Consider the following 25,302-nt stretch of genomic DNA (forward strand, 5'->3'; position numbering starts at 1 on the left):
TCTTTTACTTAGCATTGCCTTTTACTTTGCATGCTTTTACTTAGCATGCCTTTACTTCGCATATGCCTTTACTTAGCATATGCCGTTACTTCGCAGGAGAAGAGTGGATCCATGGTTGAAGGTGAAGAGAGGGACTACGGGCAGAGAGAGGTGAGTGGGGCAGTGTAGTTAGGGTATTGTAGTAGTGTCTGTGTAGTGTAGGGTGTAGTGTTTTAGTGTTTAGGGTAGTGTTGTAGTGTATGTGTAGTGTAGGGGGTAGTGTTGTAAGGTTTAGGGTAGTGTTGTAGTGTATGTGTAGTGTGGGGGTAGTGTTTTAGGTTTTAGGGTAGTGTTGTAGTGTAGGGTAGTATTTTAGGGTTTAGGGTAGTGTTGTAGGGTATGTGTAGGGTAGTGTTTTAGGGTAGTTTTGTAGTGTAGGGGGTAGTGTTTTAGGGTTTAGGGTAGTGTTGTAGTGTATGTGTAATGTAGGGTAGTGTTTTAGGGTAGTGTTGTAGTGTATGTGTAGGGTAGTATTTTAGGGTTTAGGGTAGTGTTTTAGTGTATGTGTAGTGTAGGGTAGTGTTTTAGGGTTTAGGGTAGTGTTGGTGTAGTGCAGGGTAGTGTTTTAGGGTTTAGGGTAGTGTTGTAGTGTATGTGTAGTGTAGGGGGTAATGTTTTAGGGTTTAGGTTAGTTGCGTAGTGTATGTGTAGTATAGGGGAAGTGTTTTAGGGGTTATGGTAGTGTTGAAGTGTATGTGTAGTGTAGGGGAAGTGTTTTAGGGTTTAGGGTAGTGATGTAATGTATGTGTAGTGCAGGGTAGTGTTTTAGGGTTTTGGGAAGTGTAGGGGGCGTGGAGGGTAGTGCTGGTGTGTAGGAAAAAAAATAAAAAATAAAATCTTTAGGCGTAGTAAAATCCTGCGAAGTAATGTACTGCTAAGTAATGCCAATTTAATGCTTTTAATTCATTTTGCGAAGTAATGGTATGCGTAATAAAATACTGCTAAGTAAAGGCATTTGCAAAGTATAAACATCGTAGAAAAGGTATGTTAAGAAATAGCATGCTAAGTAACGTCATTCATTCGTGTTTCAGGCCTGCCATTGCAGGGCCTGTTTGCGGTCTGGTACTGCCCTGTTGAATGGGCAAGTGCACCCACTTACCAGTCCCTAAACCTTCGGTTTTATACATATTAGTCACCCCTATGGTACGCCCAAGGGCAGGGTGCACTGTAGGTAAAAGGAAGGACATGCCCTAATGTATGTGGGATGTCCTAATAGTGAATTACAGCCATTTTCCTTTTGTACTATTGCAAGGCTACTGTTCCCCATATGCCATAATGGGCAGTTTGATTATAACATCTTATAATCCTAACTGACTCAGGGAACTAGGTAGAAATTTGAGTGTAGTATGCCTGAACTCAGAATAATAAAATACATCTTTTAGTGAAGGTGGTTTTAACATTCTGTGTTTGAAAATACCACTTTTAGAAAGTAGGTACTTTCTTGCCTAACTATCCACTCCTGCCTCTGCTAGGTTGTGTATTCCTTGTCTGAAGTTTGAGTGACAGGAGCTGGGGGATACCAGGAGACAGGGTGAATCAGCACAGAGCTGAATAGAGAGATCTGCATGCAGATGGGAGGGAGGACTTGCACCTGGGACCTGAATAGGGTTGTGCCTTCCTTCCACAATGCTGGCTCCACCTCCTGTGGTGTGTCTGATGTCCCCAGCCTACAATGTGAAAGGAAAGGAGGAGTCCTGTAAACAAAGTGCTCCAGGACTGAACAGAACTGGTTTAGACTAGGCAAATGCCTCTCTGCCTTCCGAGAACAAAGGGAAAAGGAGTAGAGACCCAAGAATTTTAGATCACTCTCTTTTCAAACAAGAAGAACCTTTGCTGAGGATAGGAACCAGAGCAGAGCAACTGAGGACACTATCCCTAAGCTGAGTGCTGTTTGGGGGATTGGCCTGTAGTGGTTGCCTGACTGCCAAAGAAAGGAGAAAGGACTTTGTAACTTGTAAAGGATGTCCAAGGGCTTGAGATAGAGCTTGCCTCCTGCAGAAGTTTCAGGGACAACAGACTTCACTAACCAGCTTCCCTGCCTTCCCTTGCTGGGAATTGAAGTGCCTGCTGTTGAGCTGGGCCTTCTGAGAGATGTGTGTTGCTGGGAGCTGGAAGTTCGACTCAAAACGAAGAAGCGTGTCACAGCCCTTGTCGTCACATCACCGGAGAAGAGTGTCAACATTGCAGCAGATGCTGTCGCATCATCGGAGAAGCATGCCACCGCCATTGCATCACCCGAAGCTTCTTGCCTTACTGGGGAAGAGTGTCGCTGTTGCAGCAGACACCGTTGTATCACCGGAGAAGCATGTCCCAGGGCCTGTTGTCGCTCAGAAGAATCGTTGAGTCGCCTCATGGCCAGAGGGCATGCACGCATCGTGTCCCATCAAGAAGAAGATGCCATTTTTGTTTCATTGCACCGGATCTTCATCGCATCATGGCGCTGCTGGTTGCATCACCACGGAAGCGCAGTAAGAAACTGACGCATCACCTCCCCACACTGAGAAGAACCAACGCATCCCCTACGCAGCAGTAGGAACCTGAAGCATCACCGTTCTTTCATGTAAGGAACCAGTGCATCACCTTCCCTGAAACACTTTCGTTGTATAGCGTTACGCATCCAAAGGTACATTGAACTCAAAGAGAATTAAGCTATTTCTATCATTTTTAAAGTACAGTATTGTGGGTTTTTGTCGTTTGTGGTCTTGTGTTAAGGCTATATAAAAATAGTTATTTCTATATAGACTTAACACAAGACCACAAACGACAAAAATCCTGTTGCTTGACATTGTGAAGAGGTGTAATAAATTCAAAGTTCTTCCAAACAGAGGGCCCTAAAGTACATATTGCCCAGAGCCCCACAAATCTTTAAGATATCACTGCCTCCCTGTCATAGACCCTGTAAGAAGCGGTGGTTGCTCCCACGCTGAGGGGGGAGAGCTCTGGCTGGTGCTCGTTCACTTGTGCTTGCTGTCTGTCTGTGAGAGGCTCATGTCTGCTCTAGCTGGTTATGACTGCCTTTTGCCTGACACAGACCCTGTTTGGAGCTGGTGCCAGCTCATTCTCACAGACCCTGTAGGGACACACAACCTGCCAATCAGACCTTCTAAGGACTGCAGCCTGCCTATCACAGACCCTGTGAGCACTGCAGCCTGCCTATCACATACTCGATAAGCACTGCAGCCTGCCTATCACAGACTCTTTTAAAGACTGCTGCCTGTACCAAGGCTGGCTGTACCCCTCTATAACATTTAGCAGTAGTTTGGACTACCCTATAGAGGAAAACTGTGATGTCTTTTAAATGATACTGGGATGAAAAAGATTTTGAGGTGCTGCAGATACAAAAAAGGATCAATAATAGGGCTGATGAGTTTAAGGAGAGGCATTGTGTGGCATATTCAGAAATCAATATGACTGTTCTCGTATTTTAATGCAGTTTTGAGTGCCCTGGAAGCCTCAATCTGTATATGTGTGGCTGGTACACATTACATGGATAAATGTGGCCTGGTATTTACAATCAGTACATGTGTGACAGGAACTTAAAATATGTACTTATGTGGCCTAGTACACATGATCTGAAAACATGTGACTTGGTACATACAATCTGTACATGTGTTCCAGATACTTATATTTCAGATGTGTGGCTGATATTTGTAATCTGTGACTGGGAATTTTAAATGTGAACATGTCTGGCTAGTATTTACTCTGCATATGTATGAACAATGATGTAGTGAGTATTTTGTCTTTAAACAGCTTCACTTTACAGATCAACAGTTGTCAAATCTGCCCTTCCATCTCTGCAGGTGAAGCTCCAGGACTGGCTGTGTTCTCTGAAGAATGAGACGAGATACATTCTGGAGTCTAAATTCAAGGAGGAGGAACCATATAACACCAATAGGGTGAGTGGCAGCCCTGAGTTCTTTCTATTTGTACAGCTTTCATTTTGTATGTTCAGGTCTTTCCACATGTTATGTTATGTTATGTTATTAAGATATTTATTGAGCGCGCTATCACCGATTGGTTTCTTGGCGCTAAAGTCAACAGTAACATAAGCGTGGATGAGGATTGGAGAGTTATTAAAGTGCTTGTCTGAAGAGCCAGGTCTTCAAGGCTATCCGGAAGGAGAGAAGGTCTTGGCAGTTTCGAATCTCCAGAGGGAAGGTGTTCTATAGGCGAGGGGCAAGTGTTGCGAACCTGCGGCCTCCAGCGCGCTTAAGTTTGAAGGGAGGCGTCAGCAGGAGGCTCTGATGGAGTGAGCGTAGGTTTCGCAATGGTGTGTATCTGATGATTAATTGGTCAATGAATTTAGGGCTTTTACAATACAAAGATTTAAATATCAGGCAGCCAGTTTTAAAGGCACAGCGCTGAGTGACTGGGAGCCAGTGCAATTTCCTAAGTAGGGGAGTGGCTGCCTGCCACCTTGGCTGATTTAGAATTAGCCTCGCTGCATAGTTCTGTACCATCTGGAGCCGTTTAGATAAGTAGTTAGGAAGACCTAGATAAATGGCATTCGCGTAATCCAGATGGGACAGAACGGTGGAAATCATGACCTGGGTGATTGCCTCGGGCGTGAGTAGGCGACGGACATTCCGAATTTTTTTTAGCTGAAAAAAACACTTGGAGACCACCTGGCCTACTTGTGCTTTCAGTGAGAGTTTGCAGTCAACGATGACTCCGAGTGTTTTGTTCGATGAAGAGGGTGTCGGAGCTGGACCTAAATCTGAAGGCCAATAATGTGGGCCCCAATGCTTGGAGCTGTCCCCAGTAAGAACCAACTCGGTTTTCCCTGGGTTCAGTTTCAGCTGGTTTTGGTCCATCCAAGATTTGATGAATCGCATGGTTGACTGAAAATGCAGAATGGAGTTTTCAGTATTGTCAATGGTGCACAGTAGTTGTAAGTCATCGGCGTAGTTAAAAACCCTCACCTGTTCGTCTCTAAGGGTCTGAATCCGAGGAAGTATGTATAAATTGAATAGATGAGGTGATAAGGAGGAGCCCTGTGACACTCCACATGTGATTGGTTGTTTAGCACCTGTTAGGTCTCCGAGACGTACTGCTTGACTGCGGTTTCCCAGAAAGGACCTCAACCAACAAGCCGCCGTGTCCCATATGCCGGCCTGTCCGACACGGTCGATCAAGATGTTATGGTCGACCGTGTCGAATGCGGCCGACAAATCCAGGAGCACCAAGGCCTGTGAGGTGCGTCTATTAGCACAATCCCGCAGCGTATCCAGAACTGTAGTGACTACTGCCTCAGTTGAGTGTGCTGGCCGAAAACCTGCCTGATGAGAATCAAAGCAGGAGGACTCCTCAAGGAAGTTGGACATGCATTTAGCCACATGAGCCTCCAAGACTTTAGCCAAGTAAGGCAGTAAAGATATGGGTCTGTAATTAGCTTTACACGCTGGGTCAGCCCTGGGTTTTTTTAGGAGCGGGATGACCGTGGCCTCTTTAAACACTAAAGGGACTACGCCGGAGGACAAGGAGTCATTCGGGAGTGTAAGGGCAGGGGCCGGGTGTGTGGAGAAACACTCTTTCAAGATGTAGGGGGGGCAGCTGTCTGAGGGTGCACCAGATTTTACTCTTGTCATAAGTTCCTGAAGTTGGTCCAGGGTTATAGGTGAAAACCAGCTAAGGGTGCCGTTGTTAGGCTTGATTGTCATACCCGTGGCAAGAAGGGAAGACGGTTGGAGAATGCTAGCTTTGATATCTGTGATTTTATCAGTGAAGTAGGTGTTGAGTGAATCACAGAGAGACTGGGTGGGAGTTATCTTGGGGCGGACATTGTCCAAATTTGTCAGTTCGTTAAGGATAGAAAAAATATCCTTAGATTTATTTGAAGATTCTATGATTCGGGACGAGAAGTAAGCCGCCTTGGCAGCGGAAATGGCAATCATATACTCCTTCCTGGCCCTTGTATATTTCAGTTTTAACTCAGGGATATATTTGCGGCGCCATTGGCGTTCTGACTGTCGCAAAGCTAGTTTCATGATTTTTAGGTCAGAGGAGAACCATCTGTTAGCGTTAGCCCGCCTTGCCAGTCTAACTTTTTTTATAAGGGGCATGAAGATCACTGGCTGCTTGTAACCAGCCAGTAAGAGTGGATACATGCCGGTCAAAGTTAGAGATTCAGAAAATCTGATGGTTCACCCTCCTAACTTTATTTTGCCTCCACCAGGTAGACATATTGGCTGTAGAGTCACTGCCCTGGGGGTCCGTGGGACTTCATGAAAGTCGCAAACAAATTAATTACTCTTCCAGCCTTTAGGTAGCAATCACAAGCTTCCATGGTGTATTTCAGAGGATGTATGCACAGACATTAGCCAACGGGCGCTGGTGTGTGCATGTGTGTGTCAGTATTTGTGCATTTATGTGCATTTGTCTTTGTGTATGCATGGTTCCAGTCATCTGTGGGACTGCATTTGTCTGTCTGCCTGTTTTCAATCACCTCCCTGTCAGCATGCACAGGCATGTGTGTTTGTGTGCACCTATATATTTGTAGGTTTGTGTATGATCCGGGGTGGAAAAATTTGTGAGTTTGTGCATGCATGTATTCCTCTGTGTGAGTGCGTTTGTCCATGCATATGTGCAGTTGTGTTTGAAAATGTCCAAGCATGTTTCTATGTGCCTTTTTACTGTTGCGCAGCAGTTGAAATCTGAACCCCGAAAAGTCAACAATCACAAACTTTGGTCCTAGAAGTCAGCTACAATATCAAAATGGGACTAGCCCTAGAATACACTAGGACTAAAGTTAAAGCTTATTCACCATTTAGGGTCCAGTTTATGACCTGAAGCCTCGTGATGGTGCAGGTCATTGTTTGTGTTTTCTGTGGGATGTGGAGTTCAGCTCATTGGGAAAAAGATGTTTGTATCAAAACCAAGCTAGTCAGGAAAAATCAAAGTTATTGATAGGTCTTTTGGAACTATTGGACTGCTCTGATCCATTTGAACTGATTATTTCCTGTTCTTAATTGGTCTTGAAGAACTACTGGACCAGCTTGTCGTATGGTTTATACTTTCTCAGTAAAACTGTGCATTTGTTGGACAACATAAATGTCAAAACTGCACAAGACTGAGTCCACGCACACCATTGGGCTCTGCTGGCCTTTGTCCAAGCTAGCTCACAGTGCATGATCTGTATCATAACCCAAAAATGTATCAGGTGGAATGTGCAATCTCAGAACATGACAACCCTGATGCCCCAAGGAAATCGTAGAAACAGATCTGCAGCCTTTTCTTTTGGTAACTCATGCATGTTGAAATGGAGACACAAGAAATACTCAGATTGGCATTTAAATATTTATTCAAGCAAAATTATTCTTTTGTAGAATTCATGCACTGCAATGATGAATAGAAGGATACAAAATAGTGTAATCTGCGTTACGAGAATAGTAACGAATATAAACAATTGAAGCATGTGCTATTGCATTGAATATATGCGAGCATTGAAATACAATTATATTGTGAGCTCCTACCTAGCCCACCCTATCCTAGTAGATCTAGGGTGGGTGAATCTGCCAGAATCCCTGTAGGGTGATCCAACATTGCCTATGGGTAAATGTCATCAGGGAGCCCGTCTTGGTGGAGAGCTGGGCACCATCCCTCTCAGGAGGCAAACAGGAATCAGCTGGGCTGGCATTCTGGCATGGAGTGACCTCGACAGTGCCAGCGAAATGCTCCTCTAACAAAACAAAGGAGGGCTTCTGTTTATATGATAAACTTCACCCATGTTACAATGCCGAAGCCCCAGTCATGCTGCCATTACTGATGCTATGTCCACAGAGCTGTCGTCGAGCGTACAATAACAAATTACTACATTGTGCACATTGAACTTAGCCATCGTACAGAATGTTTGTGTCTCTTGATAAAACACCTAAGAAGAAATGTAAATATAAACCAAGTTAGTTCACAGAATATTATCAAGGTTCAAGGTACAAATACACTTTATTCGGCTAACATTGTATCCATAAAAGCACAAAACACAACAGCAAACAGATAACAAGCATTTGCAATGCAATAGGTCTCGCATTAGGAAAGTTTGAGCTATTGGTCTTGTAAATGATGACAGGGATACCATAATGGCAGGTCTAAACTCACAGTCCGGCTGCCACTATCTACACAGAACCTACCTGATATACCCAGATAGGTCGGTGACTTGCGAAGATGCGGGCTCCTCTGCCAGTTCCCTACACATGGCATGGTCCATGAAATACTGGCAGCTAGTACTGGCAATACTGACGTACTTGGTGGAGGGATCTATGAAGCTATGCTGGATGGGGGTGGTGCCTCGCAGGGAAAGCCTCGAGGTGGAATGTTGGCACTTTGAGTGGTATTGGCAAGGAGACTGGGTGCACCAACCAGGAAGGTGGTTAGGCCCCGCTCTCGCAGCGTGAGGGGCAGCCCTGATGGGGTAGGCACTTACGGATGAACCGCATATTAAGCAGACCTGAAGGGATGATAAAGTGGGGGAAGATCTGGCGACCGGGGTGAAATTATCGGAAGGGTTCTGTGCAGAGCTGCTTTGGCTGGAGCGTCTGGTCACTGTGCATGCGCGTTTGATGAGTATATGCACTTCCGGGTGAAGAGAAGCGAAGTACTTCATGGTATGGTGTGCGGTCATGACCTGAACTGAAGAGGCTCGCATGAAGGCAACTGGTTGCTCGAAGTAGTGGACAGAGCCTTCTAAATCGGAAGTCCCGGTTGACAGATCCTGTAGCCTGGTGAGTGAGGTGGGTGGGGCTTAGTTGTGGGGGGTGTGTGTGTGCGTGTGTATGTGCGTGCACGTGGGTGTGTATGCAGTGTGTGTGTGCCTGCCTGTGTGTGTGTGCATGTGTGTATGTGTGTGTGTGTGCACTTCAGGGAATGTGAGACAGGAGATGTGCACGGTGCCGTCCTGGACATGCGCGTCCACAGACCCCAATCACAGTGCGTGCACATCCCCTGTCTCAGATTCCCAGGAAGTGGCCAACATGAGATACTTCGCTGGACGCAATGCTTCGCATTGGTACACCAGCTCGACCTAAAAACGTGCAGGTTAAAAAGTAATAACGAATCATTAAAACCATAACAGCATACAATGTACAATAACATTTTGATTCATTCATAAAAGACATAAAACCTAGGGATTGGACATCGTTTGTCGTGCTCGAGCAGCAATTCTAAAAAAAGTGCCAGCGCGAAAAACCAACTCTTCATCGTCTAGGGTAAGTCATTTTAAATAGCCATGTTCCAGACTGATTGGTGTATGTTTTTTAAAATAGGGAGTTAAGAACCACTTAATATATTTTAAATAATATTTGCAGAAGAACAGAAAGTGTTGGATAGATAGTCCGCTCTGACCATCGCACGAGCAAAGAATATGATCGAGGTCAAGGTGATAACCAAGAGGGAAACATAATACAAATTTGATGGTACCAGCCCCTAAGCGAAACAGAAGGCTCCTCTCCCAATGGCTCATTGGCAGTCTGATATAATTAGCCAACTGGTGTGCACAATCCGCAATGGCCATGTAGCTATCAACAAGAGATTTATTGTATTCCTTCTCATATCTTTCTGTTCTATATAATGAGTGGAGCTCACTCCTCAGCTCACTTTCATTTACGGCCATTGTTGCACCAGGGTCTATGTAAAATCTTTCCATATTGACAATACAAAGGCTCTGGTGCACCCCTGACAGCCATGGTATGTCTTTACCTTTTGCACATGCCATGCAGTCACTAATGATCTCTCTTGTCAGGGATGCTGCCGGGTTTTTCCAGACTGATAACCAGAAGAGGGCAGGACGCCCTCTAATAAAGTCTTCAATAAAATGTGAATTGAGTTCATTACGGCAAATATATTGAGGTGTAGAGATTGGGATGCCTAGTAATTTCCTACAAAATCTATTTTCTTCCTGTTGGATGCCGGTACTGTTGGCAAAGCCCCAAATCTCAGCATCGTATGTGGATGTCAGCATACATTGAGACTTACATTTTTTTTAAATAGCTAAAATAGCACCTGTTCTCTTTGGGCATGGAAGGCTAAGAATCGAATTGGTGGCCTTTGAGAACTTGCTCCTGGAGTAAGCCATATGCTCACTCCAAGAGCCGTTCGCAGCAAAGACCACCCCAAGATAAGGAAAAGAACTAGTACTCATCAGCTTCTGATTATTCACAAGTATAGTATTAAGTTAATGCTTTCTTGGGCCGCACAAAATTACAAAAGACTTTTTAAAATTACTGCGTAAACCCAGGCTAGGCATATGACTGACAAAAACCGTGTACTAACCTGCGTGGGGAGTTTGGGGTGCAGCCCATAAGAACCGCATCGTCCGCATAGAGGAGTACCGGGAGAGGCCGCCCATTGATTTTTCGAACATATTGATTTAAGGATTTTAAGATTTGTTCAATCCATTGATGTAGATGACAAAAAGGAGGAGGGCCAAGACACAACCCGGTCTGACCCCCGTACCTACTTCAATGGCTTCTGAAAAATCTCCTCGCACCAAATTCTCACCCGCGTTTTAAGATGAATGAATTAATTGAATGAATGAATTAATGAATTTATAATTCATACCGCGCTCAAATGTACATGTACATGTACTGCGGAGGAAAAGTACCACAGTGAGAATCAATGCACAAAAAGCCAGGTTTTTATCAGCCTTTCTGAAAGAGAGAAGAGTTGTACTGTTCTTAATGGATAAAGGCAGTGTGTTCCACAATTCGACTGTGTGGAAAAAGTAACTACTTCCTCCCCAGCGCACCCTTCTGATTTTACATACCTGAAGAAGATTACTCGTGGCAGAACGAAGTGTTCTGTGTGGGTGATACCATAGTAGATGTTGTCTCAGGTATTCAGGTCCAGTCCCCTGGAGGGCTTTGAAGGCCAAGCATAAGGCTTTGAATTCTGCTCTTTTTTTCACCGGCAACCAGTGAAGATGTTTGAGGCCCTGGGACACCGACTGGAACTTGGGGATGTTCAACAGCATCCTGGCGGCGGAATTTTAAACCCACTGAAGCTTATCAAGATGTTATTTTTGAAGACCCAAATACAGAGCATTGCCATAGTCCAATTTAGCTAAGTCCAAAGATGTTACCAGTGTTTTAACAGTAGATGACGGAATATAATGTTTCTCCTTCTGAATCAATTTTAGGGTTAAATGTACCTATGAGGCAACCTTATTAACTTGAGATTGAAACGTGAGACCGTCATCAAAGATTGCTCCCACATTTTTGGCCTTTTTAACTGGGATAGGAGGAGTTCCCATTAACTGAGGCCACCATTTTTCAGACCATATAGAAGGATCTGAGCCCAAAAGAAGCATCTCAGTTTTACTTCCGTTCAACCTTAGGCAGTTTGTACTCATCCAATGGTCTACAGATGTCATACATTGATTAAAACGGAATGCTATCTCATCTGGATTACCAGAAATAGAGACCACGATTTGAGTATCGTCAGCGTAAGAAAATAACGAAAAAAAAAGTGCCTGATGACATCTGCTAAAGGGGTAACATACAAGTTGAACAGCGTAGGGCTCAGAGATGAGCCCTGCGGAACCCCACACGGGAGTGAAAATTGCTTCGAACATTGGTCGTCAATCTGCATAAACTGGCGCCTATTATTAAGGTAAGATTTCAGGAGACTCAATGCCAGACCTGAAACTCCCAGCCTATGTAGCCTCAAGATAAGAATGTCATGGTTCACGTTGTTGAAAGCCGCCGAAAGATCCAAAAGGATCAAGGCGGCCTTCGCACCGGAATCCAGCGATGATCGAAGCTCCTCTGCTGCTATGACCAAGGTTGTCTCCACACCATGCCCCTCCTGGAAGCCATATTGCGTGGGATCCAGCAAGTTCTGTGAGGTAACAAAGGATGTGAGCTGGTGGTTCATAATCTTCTCCAACACCTTAGCTGGGAATGGAGTCCTAGCTATATGTCGATAATTACTATGAACACCAGGATCCAAACCAGGTTTTTTCAACAGGGGAAGAATAGAAATCCTCTTCCATGTCTTAGGGAAAATGCCAAACTCAAAAATCCTTTTAAAGACCAAACAAGGTTGTTCGCTGATTTCCTCAGCGGCATAATGAAGTATTTTTGGGGGACAAGGATCACAGGGAGCTCCTGATTTCACCTGATTGACTATTTGCGAGATCTGTTCTGTATTTGGGGGAATAAAGGCAGCAAGACTATGATCATACTATTTCATAGAAGGAGAAGGATCACTCACTTGAGTCTTATTATTATTTTTACAGAATGTCTCAAAAAAGAGAGCACCTTGTCCCTAAAGAAATCAGCCAGTTGATTGCAAAATGCGGCATTACTGTTAGATAAGGGTGCGGTCGGAAGTGTCACTTGTGCAGGTGTGCCAGAAAATACACCAGGGGCTTGTCCAATCCATAGGCCAGCAGGATAGATCAAAGCTTTGACCTATTAACAAGGAGAATATTATCCTATACAGGCACGCATGTAAATGTGTTTCAAATGTCAATGCTCAGGAAAGATATACAGTTTACAACGTGATCATGTAAAATGGTGGTGTTCTCGCCCGAGGCTAATGTGACCACATAGCAACTGCTCCTTGGGCATAAGGTGACTAAAAAGCTTCATGAAAACTATGCTTGAAAATATAAGTTTAAAGTATTAAAACCTAACACCTAAAAATCATTGGGCTCTTTTATATTAGAATAGTGAAAGCCAAATCCTTTCAAATAGAAAAAGATTTTGCGTGTCAAAACATGGGCAAATTAAAAAGCGCCACAGCTCAAATATACCAGAATGTTTACGTGATTTGAGGAGTAAACAAAATACTGCTCTTCCCAGCTACTGCAGACGATTGCCCTGTTGGCACCTCTCTCACCAGCTTCAGGGAGCAAATCTGTTCAAATCCACCTTCCTCAGGAGTTGCTGACGGTAGGATGGCCAGGAGTGCAGATGATTGATGAGCCAGGATCCAAATCACCGGGAGCTGAAGGTAGGGTGGCCAGGAGTGCAAAGGGTGAGCCAGGGTCCAATCACCAGGAGCTGAACGTAGGATGGCCAGGAGTGCAAAGCATGAGCCAGGGTCCAAATCACCAGGAGTTGAAGGTAGGATGGCCAGGAATGCAGAGGATGAGCTAGGATCCAAATCGCCAGGAGCTGAAGGTAAGATGGCCAGGAGTGCAGAGCATGAGCCAGGGTCCAAATCACCAGGAGCTGAAGGTAGGATGGCCAGGAGGGAAGAGGATAAGCCAGGGTCCAAATCGCCAGGAGCTGAAGGTACGATGGCCAGGAATGCAGAGGATGAGCTAGGATCCAAATCGCCAGGAGCTGAAGGTAGGATGGCCCGGAGCGCAGAGCATGAGCCAGGGTCCAAATCACCAGGAGCTGAAGGTAGGATGGCCAGGAGTGCAGAGCATGAACCAGGACCCACATCGCCAGGAGCTGAAGGTAGGATGGCCAGGAGTGCAGAGCATGAGCAAGGGTCCAAATCGCCAGGAGCTGAAGGTAGGATGGCCAGGAGTGCAGAGCATGAGCAAGGGTCCAAATCGCCAGGAGCTGAAGGTAGGATGGCCAGGAGTGCAGAGCATGAGCAAGGGTCCAAATCGCCAGGAGCTGAAGGTAGAATGGCCAGGAGTGCAGAGCATGAGCAAGCGTCCAAATCGCCAGGAGCTGAAGCTAGGATGGCCAGGAGTGCAGAGCATGAGCCAGGGTCCAAGTCACCAGAAGCTGAATGTAGGATGGCCAGGAGCACAGAGGATGAGCCAGGGTCCAAATCACCAGGAGCTGAAGGTAGGATGGCCAGGAGTGCAGAGGATGAGCTAGGATCCAAATCACCAGGAGCTATTGCATCCCAGGAAGGCTCATAATATGCATTTACAAGCAGCGGCAATCGTGCAGTACAGATGAGTCTTGAGGGACCCACCAGCATTTCTATGTCCGTAGATGGACGGGTTGCACACCCAAGGATGTGTCCAGGGCACACTCGAAAGTGCTCAGCTGACAGCAAAATGCCGGCTGCATGCAGTGTAACAAGACAGGCTCAAAGAACAAGAACCAGTTGCCATTCAGTTCTTGAAGCAAGGGTGTGCCAAAGACCTCATCTTTCTCTCACAACACAGTAGCATAATTGGTAGTGATGTCCCCATTTGGCCGAGTGACGGAACATCCATTGCAAAGCAGATAGATTAAAATCAGTGTTCAGACAACGAGTAACAGGACAAGCCGTAAGCCTCAAAAAATGCTTCCAAGCACGTAGTGTATGAAAGATTGAAAAAATCAGAAAACCGTCTGGAAGGTACTAACCAAACTGGAGCCAAATGTATGTAAAAAGTGTGTTGCACAAGTTCCCCGAAAAGGCATGGGAAGTTGGTGGGGAGTAGCGACTGTTTCTCAGAAGAAGACTTAGCAACTTGAAGATCAAACATCTTCCTTGTAGACACCTTACAAAAAAAAGAGGCACTGTGGAAATTGCTTCTAGTTGAGGCTAGAACGGCCTGGCTCACTACCCAGAGTCACATTCATCAGTGGGGGATAAAACTAGTAACACTCTGCACTAACACAGTGCATCGCACACATATTGCATATGTAACAGACAGGAGGGGAGTCAGGCATGCCGGGGAGTTGGCCATGATCCAATGCTTTTCCACCTTTGTCACTGTGCTCGCAATGACCTGGGGTGGAATTTAAATCCCTCTGGGGTTTCTTGGAGGACCTGCCCATCACAGCCCCTGTCTGACTTAGACTGAAATGTGCTGGGCAAGAACATCACCTGCAAGAAGCTGGGGTTGGCTCTGCCTCAGCTCCACCAGAGATGGACCCCAGGTCCCAACGGTCTCCCAGTGGAGTTCTTTAAGGATTATCAAGGACTACTTATGGACCTTCTCTGGAATATGTTCCAGTGTAGCATCAAAGCTCACATTCGAAATTTGTATTGAAAGCCAAATTGTCGCAGGTGGAAATAGCACTTGTATACAATAGGTCACAACCGCAGAAACTGTGACCAGATATGCCACCCCTGGCTTGATCCGGCAGCAACATTGATCATTCAACATCAAATAATTTCCATTCAAAAGCAATCTGAATATCGGACGAATTACAGCAGCTGGGGTGTCGTGTATTTCCTAGGAGTCACCCAGGACCTGTGCGTTTTGGATGACCTAATCTGGAGGCTTGGTGTCCAAACCGACTCTGGACTCTCCCACAGGTTATGTCAGCTGTTAGACCTGCAAGCTCTACAGTGCCACTACCACCCCTCTGTATTCTACAGTGGTGTAGGTAGTTTCTGGCAACCACTGAACATTATTCTTCAGGGATCGTTAAAAACAGTACAGTACTCTTTGCTCAGTCACTCGTGCTCACTTATTCTCTCAGGAAATACACAAAATGGCAATTGGGATGTTTTCAATAACTATTTATTGGTCCAGTGACAGTCTTGTGTAAAAAATATGTGCTGTGATAATCAGGAGACAGAAGTATATGAAAGAAATCACTAGTACCAATAATGTAAATAGTAGATACATTTCTACCATAGTGCTAATAAGATGAACATGAGCAGTTCAGATAAAAACAGTAGCACTTGCATATTCCTAAAAAGCGCGCCCTAAGTAATTTGCCTAAATGTACCTAGCCTAGATCTGTATGTGTAGCATGGAAATGTGCATCTGTGTATGTAGCCAAGAAACCCATAGGGAAGCTCCAACCCACTCAGCTGATGGTTGAGAATGAAGGACTCTGCAAGGGATGTCCGATCGCTGCGTGTCGAAGCTTCAGCATGCAGGACCCCATCTTAGCTTGGAAGGAGTTATCCTCTAGATTGTAGGGAGGAGTGAGGGTCTTTTATACTAAAGTGGTCACTTCAGAGTTTTTTTCTAGAAGCGGTATGTTTTGAAAACTATCATAAATGTTTTGAAAACAATCACCAATGTTTTTCCAAACAAAAGTGATCATGCACAGCTGGCTGTTGGCCAAGGATAAAAAAAGAGTGGTGACCCTTATACCGCATAATTCTGCAGTGCCTGGGGACATGTTTATGTACCTCATGGTACAGGGATTATGAGAAAATACTAAAAGCCTGGTGTCGAAGAGACAGGAGCAAGCTACTAGGTAAACGGCGACCTGTTTGTAATTGTTATTGTTGTGTGGATAGGACATTGCATGTTTCAAGGGGTATACATGACAGGACTAGCCTAAAGGACATGACAGAGGAACCCTTCAGATAACAGAACAACTTCATGTGCTATAAAGTGAAACCTCCTTGCAAATGAAAGAATGACCCAAAGGGTTCTCACAGTCTGTGCCACTAAGAAAAACCTCAGGTTCACCATTCCTACATCGGTAAGAGAAAGGTAAGAACCATGACTTATGTACAAAGACCTGTCCTAGTGACTCATATCTGCCCACTTGATGGTGTTGGAAGCAGAATTTAAAGTGAAAAGTTGATATTGGCAGAGAAGTAAACCTGTGTACAATCCAATCTGCTGATGGTATCTCTGCAACAGTCAATGGTAATTTCTCCAACTTCTCTATGTGGAACATAGTGTATGTCGCGTCTTTCCGAGCCATGATGGTATCATGTTTTGTAAGATTTACAGTAAAAACAAGCTAGTGGCATTTAGGTGCTTCCATGGAACTCGATCAGCACGTAAAGTCTGTAGAGTCCAACTTAGTAGAATAATAAACCTAAGCTGCAACTGTACATGTTCTAAAGAGGACATGTCACTCTGTATGATTTCAATAGCAGACGGCACAATGTTACCCAGGGAATATATCCTTGTGGATAAGGTATTCAAACCATTGTCAGCTACTGCTAAAGCCTTTTCTAAATTTGCCCTATCAATTTCAGAGTCTCTCAGCAGCTTCCTGCTATGAAATCTTCTACACTTCATAGTATATTGCATACATAAGGCACTTGTGACGTGGTTTTCGAGGACTAAAAAAAAAGTCCTGTAGACAAGTGTTGCTTCACCTGAGCCAGAGTTGAATGTTTTAGCCAGTCTAACTTTCCAACTCTGTATGTTGTTACCACCTCTGAGTGTTGTATCTGCATGTAACATGGATCTGGCTTACTGATCTGAAACCATTTTGTGTTGTCTAGAAAGTGTTCCTGACATCCGTTAGTATATAATGGCCACACTAACCATCCCTCTTGATTGGAACGTGAAGAATTGAATGTCCCATTTCTAAGGATGGTGCCAAATGTTTCCTTGTTGGAACTGTTAGACGTTCTCAAAACATGCAAATGTGAGAATGTTTGGTGTGTTTAAATCTTTGATCTTGACTAGGCCGAGACAGGATGTTTTCTGCACAGTCAATCAGTTGGTGCGGTATAAGGTATGTTCTAAATATAACCTTGTTCCCCTTAATTTGCCCATCTTTTGTTCCCCATATAGATTTGATTTTTTACTCAAACTCGGTTTATTGGAATTTCAAGAGTGTTGTAGCACATTTGAAGATTATATAACAAGAGCACCAATAAGCATTCATATAACATTAGCATAGCATCAAGAGAAATATACAGTGAGTACAAGAAAGCCATCCCAAACCACAGGTTGAGGAGGCGGCCTTTAGTAAGCCAGTTGGCGCCATTTTTGCCAAGTCCTAGAGGAGGGCACGGTGTGGTGCTCCGGTGCTGGTGTGTGCCAAAACAAAAAGTGTAACAGTACAACAAATAGGGGTAGTGAGGAAGGTGGAAATGAGGGAGGCCGGGGAGGATCAAGAGGTCTTCATCTCGGTACCCTTGGCAGTAGGAGTGTGGAGGGAAAAGGGAGCTCTGAGTGCGAAGTGGTCCCTTCGTTGTAAGCCCGCAAAGGGGGTGAAGAGGGCGGCCCCCTACTCCATCGAGTCAAACATGTGAAGGGCACACAACCTGGGGGGCTGGAAGTATGAGTATTCTAAGCAGGACATGTTATCGATAAGTGGCGTTCATAAGTGCAGGAATTGTTTATCTGGGTGAAATAGTTTATGTCATCTGCTCCATCGCAATGGTGTGCCACAACTGTGTGAACCAGGACGCTGTTTAAGGGGTGCAAGGGGATTTCCAGGCTTGCGCTATAAGCTGTTTGGCAGCGCCGATCATGTGTCATATGAGGTACCTGTATGCGTTGGTCATTGCTTCTAACAAAGTAGGGCGTATTCCCAGGAAAGTTGAATGGTAATCAGCCGGAATAGGATAACATATATGGCTTAGAATCTCTTTCCAGAAGGTAGTAGGAGAGGGGCACACCCACCATATGTGACGGAAATCCCCCACCTGTGCTCTGCAGCGCCAGCACAAGGCTGGGACCGTGGGCTAGATAGAACATAGGCGAGCTGGAAAATAGTAACACAGGAGCATTATCTCATAGGCTGTCCCTTGTTGAGGGATGCTTCTGTGTGTTTGTGGGATCTCTCTCCACAGCAGCTCTCACTGTTTCTGTGAAATGTCAGGAGTATTGTCCGGGACCTATTTCCACTGGTAGTGGCAAGGAAGGAAGCGTGATTATTGTAAAAAGTGTTACGTTTTGGACACTAGGCCATGGGTACCTTCGAAGCTGTGAACCAGTTTTTCAAAAGGGGTAGGGGGAGCTGCCAGAGCACTGAGAGGATGTAGAACCCAATGCTGTAACTGGAAATATTGATGGCGGGCAGAATCCGGGAGGCAGAACTCAGTTTTACTCTGATCAAATGATTTGATCATGGGGCCGTGAAAGAAGTCCTGCAGAATTCTGCACTCACCCTTACCCCAATCTGGAAAGGTATCCAGAGGGAGGGCAGGAGAAAAATCGGGGTTCTGCGCAATTGGGGTATGTGGAGACGAGACATTAGTCAGGCCCCTCTCTATCTCATAATTGTCCCATATCTCCGGTACTGTGCGCATTGGGGTGGCTATGTAAGCACTGAGGGGGCGGCCCAAGCCAAAAAGGAAGATCATCCTGGAGTGATTCTGAAGTTATTCGATGACTTCAGCCAGGCTATTCCTGCAATTAACTGGGGATGTCATCCATCCTGAAGTATGCCCACAGGGCAAAATATTTAAATGGGATGACTTTATTTAGATTCATCAGAGAAACTACTCCAGGATTAGGGACTGATTACTTCAGTGGAAAAGATGTGATGAGCTTGAACTACTGCCGGATGATGATCCCATGCTGATTACAGGATTAGGGTGGATTACTCCAGGATAGGTCCCTGATTACTTCAGTGGAAAACCTGTGAACACCTTGTACTACTCCAGAATGATCCCATGATGATTTCAGATGAGGCTGGATTACTCCAGGATGATCCTTTGAGTATTTCAGGATGGGGCTGTATTATTACAGAATCATTTTGTGATGACTTCAGAATGAGGCTGCATTACTCATGGATGATCCAAGGATAACTTTAGGACGTGACTGGAACCGTACTAGTTGATTAATTATTAATGGGTATGTATTACCGCAAGATGAGTTCTGGCTGTTTTACTGCATGGCGGTGTCAATATGCAGAAGTATTATTCTAGGATGACCTCCAGTAGTAATACTTGTTTGCCATTCACAAAATGTTAAGAAATACAGTTTTATTACTTTGTTAGCAGAGCAAATAATGGTTACAAAAAGAAGCATTGGCAAAGCCAATAGGTTTTGCCTTTTCGACCATGTGACTTGCCAATGTCTTTTGTCGATGGTTTGTAGTATCGGTTAAAATTAAAAAGCATTGGCAAAGCCAAATGGTCTGGCCTTTGCAGAGCTATTGTCTTTGCCAATATGTTTTAGCCATATTGTACACGAGCGTGGCTGTTCAGCACGGCTAAAGGTTAGTGGGGTAAAGAAGAGTTGCATGTTGAAAAGTGCAATGTGATGAAGTAGCATAGATTCTAGCGACAGAGTGTCATGGAGTGGTGTCATGGAGTGGTGTAGAACAGAGTGGCGTTAAGGGTTGCGTAGACTAGATTGCTGTGGAGTGGCATAAAGTGGAGTCGTGTAGGAGAGTGGAGTAAAGTGTTATAGAGTAGAGCATCACCGAGTGGAGTATCAAAGCTTATAGTGTGTTAAAATACAGTAGCCTAGATTGAAGCAGTGTAAAAAACATTGGTGCAGAGTAGACTGGAGTAGAGTGCACTGGTTGAGTAGAGTGCATTGGCGCAGAGTAGAGCGATGTAGAGCGCAGAATAGATTGCAGTGGTGTAAAGTAGATTGTTTCAGAGAAGAGTGGCATAGAGTGGAGTGGTGCAGGGTATATTGCAGAGGTGTAGAGTGGAGCAGAGTGCAGTGACAGAGTAGTGTAGAGTGCAATGGTACAGAATAGATTAGAATGCCGTAGAGCAATGCAGATTGCAGTGACTTAGACTGCAGTCGTGCAGAGTAGTGTGGCATTCAGTTTCAGAGAATGCAGTCTTGTAGAGCTGAGAATCAAGAGTGCAGGGGCGCAGAGTAGACTGTTGTAGAGTGAAGTGGTATTTGGTAGAGTGGTGTAAAATACATTGGCAAGAAGTCCAGGGGCCTAGAGGGGCGTTGGGAGTAGTGGTAGCAGAGTGGTGATGTCAAGTGGTGACACAAAGTGGTGTTATCGAGTATAGTGGCAAAATGTAGAGTGTTGTGGAGTGGCAGAGAGTAGAGTGAGGTGGAGTGGCATAGAGTTGTAGAGAACTTAGTTTACCATCCTTCTGAGACTGGTAAATGGAGACATAGGAAAGAGTGTAATAACAACAACTGTAAGATATAGTGCTTAAAAGATGGAGGTATAGTATAAAAAAAATTAATCATAGTTTGGTGATAGCGATGGGGCGCTAGAGGGCGCACTGCTGCATGGCCGCACTTGCGTGAGGCTCCAGCAGCCTGGCATCTCTATTCGCAAATTTATCCTTTTCTACTGCACACACCCGCGTGAAAATCCCCACGGAGGGGCAGCTGGCCACTATTCACACTCGGTGAAAGTTTGGCAGCTCTACTCCCAGGAACCCCGGAGTTGTGCCGTGCGGAACCCCACTGGCTGAACTGACCCTGCGGCGGCGGTGCCCACTGTCGGCCCCTTGGACTAGGCGAGCCCGGGGATCAACACGGGGCAGGTAGGCCTCCTGCACTTCATGAGTGACGCGCCTGGGGCTGACACTGCAGCGGACGGCAGGCAGGGGCTGCAGGTACAGGCGCCAAGCACTAACTGAAGCGCCGGGGCTGTGAAGGCTGGACGCTCCAGCTGGTCTCCCCATACGGCCAAACTACATACTTGCATTACTCGGCGAGACTTCTTGGCGCCATAACGGACTGGCAGGGGGGTACCAGGGAGAGGCCTGAGACGTCCGTTAACCTGCCTTACAGTCACGATACACGGCCTCGGACACTGCCTATTGCCGGTGCCCTAGCGAGCGGACGGCTCGGATTGCCTGGCTTTCATGTTCCTGGCCTCTGGGCGCTGCATCCTTTAGCTGCCATTCCCGCGCTTCTTCTATGAGGCCTGCCTGCTCCTGCATTGTGATCCTTCTCATTGGGAGCCACCCCGCGAACGATAGCTAAGCTTCCCCCAGTGCTGGGCGCGTCAGCTGCGAGAAAAACAGTGCTGCACAGCACTACATAAGGCGAGATCACTATATCTTCTGTCAACCTCCCTCCAACAGTGGTGAAAACGGCACATAGACGCAGACAATTCACACTTATCTTGCCGCCATGGGGAAGCCGGACAGTCGCCAACCCAAATTGCAGTTTGACACAGCGGTGCAGAAAAAGGCGACAAGACACACTGGAGACGTGGTGCCACCCCGAAGCCCGGCAACGGAGGCCTCAACATCGACCCAGCTGACCCCAGATATGGCTACCATCCTGCAAGAAATGCGGCAGGGCTTTGCGACGGTGGTCGACAAAGTAGATAGACTCACATCTAGGATGGACGGCATAGCCCAGAAGATGGACGTCCATGAGGAACGCATATCTGAGGCGGAACGCAGGATATCGGCAGATGATGACACGACCGCGGCTCATGACACTAGCCTTGCCAGGATGGACAACGTCTTGAGGGTAATCGCTGCCAAGAACGAGGAATTGGAAGCCAGAAGCCGGCGAAATAACATCCGAGTCACGGGCATTCCGGAATCGACCAACACGGGGAGGATGGAATTATATGTCGAGAAACTGCTGTCAGCAACAGTAGGGGCAGAAGCTCTGTCGGCTCACTTTATTGTGGAACGTGCACATCGCTCCCTTGGGCCCCAACCCCAACCGGGAGCCCCACCGCGACCCATAATTGCACGCCTACTAAACTACCGAGATCGAGATGCGGCGCTGAGAGCGGCCAGAGCGAATCAGAATCTGACGTATGATGGCGTACCCTTCTCGATATACCCTGACTTTACCCCGGTGGTCCAAGAACAGCGACGGAAATTCCTTGCTGTTAAGAGGAAGCTTTGTGATTTGAACATTGACTATGCTCTCCTATACCCGGCTAAGCTGCGAGTCACGCACCAGGGTACGCAACACTTCTTTCTCAACCCACAACAGGTCGAAGACTACATTAAATCCTTGCCTAAAAGATCCAGGCGACCTAAGGACGCTGAAGACTTGAATGCATCTGGTCCTGAGTAGGTGACGGCTGGCTCTCTGCAGTTACTTCCTCTGCGAGTGGTGGATCCGTCCTAACTCCCCTCGCTGCTGGGGGGGAAGTCATCCGACTTGGAGTGGACTGCAGCTGCCCCTGGGGTGCCATGGACGGGTGTTGAACTGCAGTTGGTAATGTATGCCAGGCCCCACCCCCCTCATCCCTCTCTGCTCCACGGGTGCCCCCAGGAATGGACATGCACGGAGTGGGATGGCTGGGGGTGGTAGACCGTGCACCTCTGATGACCCCTAATGGGTGTTCCCCAATGACATTGACTTGGTTGCTTGTTTGTTGGTTGCTATTTAGCACTGTTTTGGTTCATGGGCGGGGGGCGGGACTGGGACACTGGCGAGTTGGGGTGGCTTCAGTGGGTGGGGGGTGGTGGACTACCTATCAGGTAGACCGGACTAGCACTGGGCGATGTAGAACTTCCGTTAGCAATGCTGGCCTGCTTAGTTACTTATGGTCACATGCTGTTTGTCCTCTTTCCAACTAGGTCTGCTGCCTGGAGTTATCGGGGGTGGTATGGGGGGAGGGATCTGCTGGGGTTTCTGTTGGGATTCAAGTTTTGACATGTGCATGTTGTGTTCTGAACTCACCTATTTGCCCTTTAGAGGGCTCCGTGATTATGGCCGGGGGGTCTGGGGGCGAGATGGGTGTACTTCGCGTTACTTATGGCGCAGCCTTGGCAGAGAGGTTGGAGGGGATCCCTCTCTGCTTCTATTTCAACTCCCGATTGAGGGCATAGGACTGGTCCGACTGTGTGATGTTTTATTTGTTGATGAGGTGGGCTTGGCAGCCTTCCATGCTTTGATCCTGCAGTTATGGTATTACAAGTCTACATGGGTAGCACACGCCTAAATGTGATTACTTGGAATGTGAGAGGGCTGGGGGGTCATAGGAAGAGGAGACACATATTGAGCTACCTGGATCGCCACAATGTCCACATTGCTTTCCTACAGGAAACACATTTTGCAGCCCACAAATCGCAAGCCTTTGGGAGCAGGTGGGCTTCTCACTCGATCTTCTCTAACTACTCCTCCTATGCACGAGGTACAGCCATACTGGTTAAGAGATCCACACCTTTTCGGCTAGCTGGTTCCAAGGTAGACCCCCAGGGGAGGTACTGTATGCTATGGGGTAAGCTGGGACACATGTCAGTGACACTTGTCTGTTGTTATGGGCCCAACACGGATGACCCGCAATTATTTTCCTCTCTGTGGGCAGCGATAGTTGAGACAGGGCCCCAACACCTCATATGGGGAGGAGATTTCAACATGACCCTGCACCCCCCCCTGGATAGATCACACCCTGCCCCACACCACTATACTAACGGGCGCAAAGTCCTTAGAGCGACTATTGCTAGTAACAATCTTATTGACGCCTGGCGGACACACTGCGGGACTAGAGAGGAGGGTACACACTTTACAGCGCAAGCTAGGTCATGGGCGAGACTTGACTATTTCCTCCTAACCTCGCAACTATACACAGCACTAATACATGCGTCTCATCTCCCCAGGACGTACTCCGATCACTCCCCCGTTTTAATCACGTTGGTTGGTTCTGAGCTTGGCCCCCCAGTGACGGCGTGGCGCATGCAGCCTGCTATGTTGTTGGATGCGGAATTCCAGGAAGAACTCCGTGAGGAATGCCTGGATTTCTTTAAACGCAATAAGGACTCCGTCCAAAATGTAGAGACTGTATGGGATGCCTTTAAGGCCACACTCCGAGGCTTATGCATATCGAAGGGCTCGGGAGTGCTCAAGAGCATACTCACTCGATTACGCAGCATAGAAGCTGACTTACGCAGTGCTGAAAGCCGTCTTAGGACACATCCTGACAATACGACCCTCGCTACCATCCGCAACAAATTGTCAGAATTCTCTGAGGAGGCTGCTCGTGAGGTGAAGTTTAGGAACAAATACTGGGTGGCCAGGAGGTATGGAGAGGGAGAGAGGCCTGGGAAGGCTCTAGCAGCGACGGTCAAACTGATGCGATCGCCGACGATAATATTAGAACTTGAGACGGCGGAGGGGCTGGTACTTAGAGACACCACCCAAATCCTTAACGAATTTGTGCGGCATTATAGTACACTATACTCCACCAGCAGACATAGTGAACTCACGTTAGATGACTATTTGGCTGATGTCTCCTTGGGTTGGTTGAGTGATGCGCAAAGAGACTTCTTGAACTCCCCTTTTGAGTTGGATGAAGTCAGGGAGGCTATCATGGGCATGAAGTCGGGTAAGGCCACTGGTTTAGATGGCATACCTATAGAATTCTACAAAACGTTCATCGACTTCATGGCTCCGGTGTTGCGGGAGGTCTTTGAGGACGCTTTGGAGATGGGACATCTCCCTGCCTCCATGAGAGCTGCCCTCATTACTTCGCTGCTTAAACCAGGAAAACCCGCCTCGAGCTGCGACTCTTATAGGCCTTTGTCCCTATAAAAAATTGCGACGTTAAAATTCTCGCGAAACTGATTGCGACGCGCATAGCCCTCCTCCTGCCTGCTCTTATCCTTCCGGACCAGTCCGGATTTGTCCCTGGTAGGGCGACATCGCATAATCTCCGTACTTTTTTTTCGGTATACGACTCAGTCCATGAAGATCTCCCAATGGCAGCCGTTTTTTTAGATGCCACCAAGGCGTTTGACTCGCTCGAATGGGACTATGTGTTTCAGGTTCTTAAGCGCATGGGTTTCCCACCTCTATTTATTTCTTGGATTAAATTACTGTATACACATCCAACTGCCAGGGTACTCATC

The 25,302-nt window shown here is 46.5% G+C and overlaps 1 protein-coding gene across 1 annotated transcript in view; it reads left to right on the forward strand.

Moving 5' to 3' along the window:
* The first annotated feature begins 2,473 nt into the window (after positions 1-2,473).
* LOC147672095 (E3 ubiquitin-protein ligase TRIM58-like) overlaps positions 2,474-25,302 on the forward strand; it is a 190,197-nt gene continuing 167,368 nt past the window's right edge. The window contains exons 1-2 of the mRNA XM_086948038.1: positions 2,474-2,507; positions 3,790-3,935. Of these exons, the coding sequence (XP_086804164.1) occupies positions 2,474-2,507; positions 3,790-3,935 (180 nt within the window). The remainder of the gene's footprint in view (positions 2,508-3,789; positions 3,936-25,302) is intronic.

Source organism: Lissotriton vulgaris, unplaced genomic scaffold (assembly GCF_964263255.1).
Source record: "Lissotriton vulgaris unplaced genomic scaffold, aLisVul1.2 SCAFFOLD_744, whole genome shotgun sequence".
NCBI lineage: Eukaryota > Metazoa > Chordata > Amphibia > Caudata > Salamandridae > Lissotriton > Lissotriton vulgaris.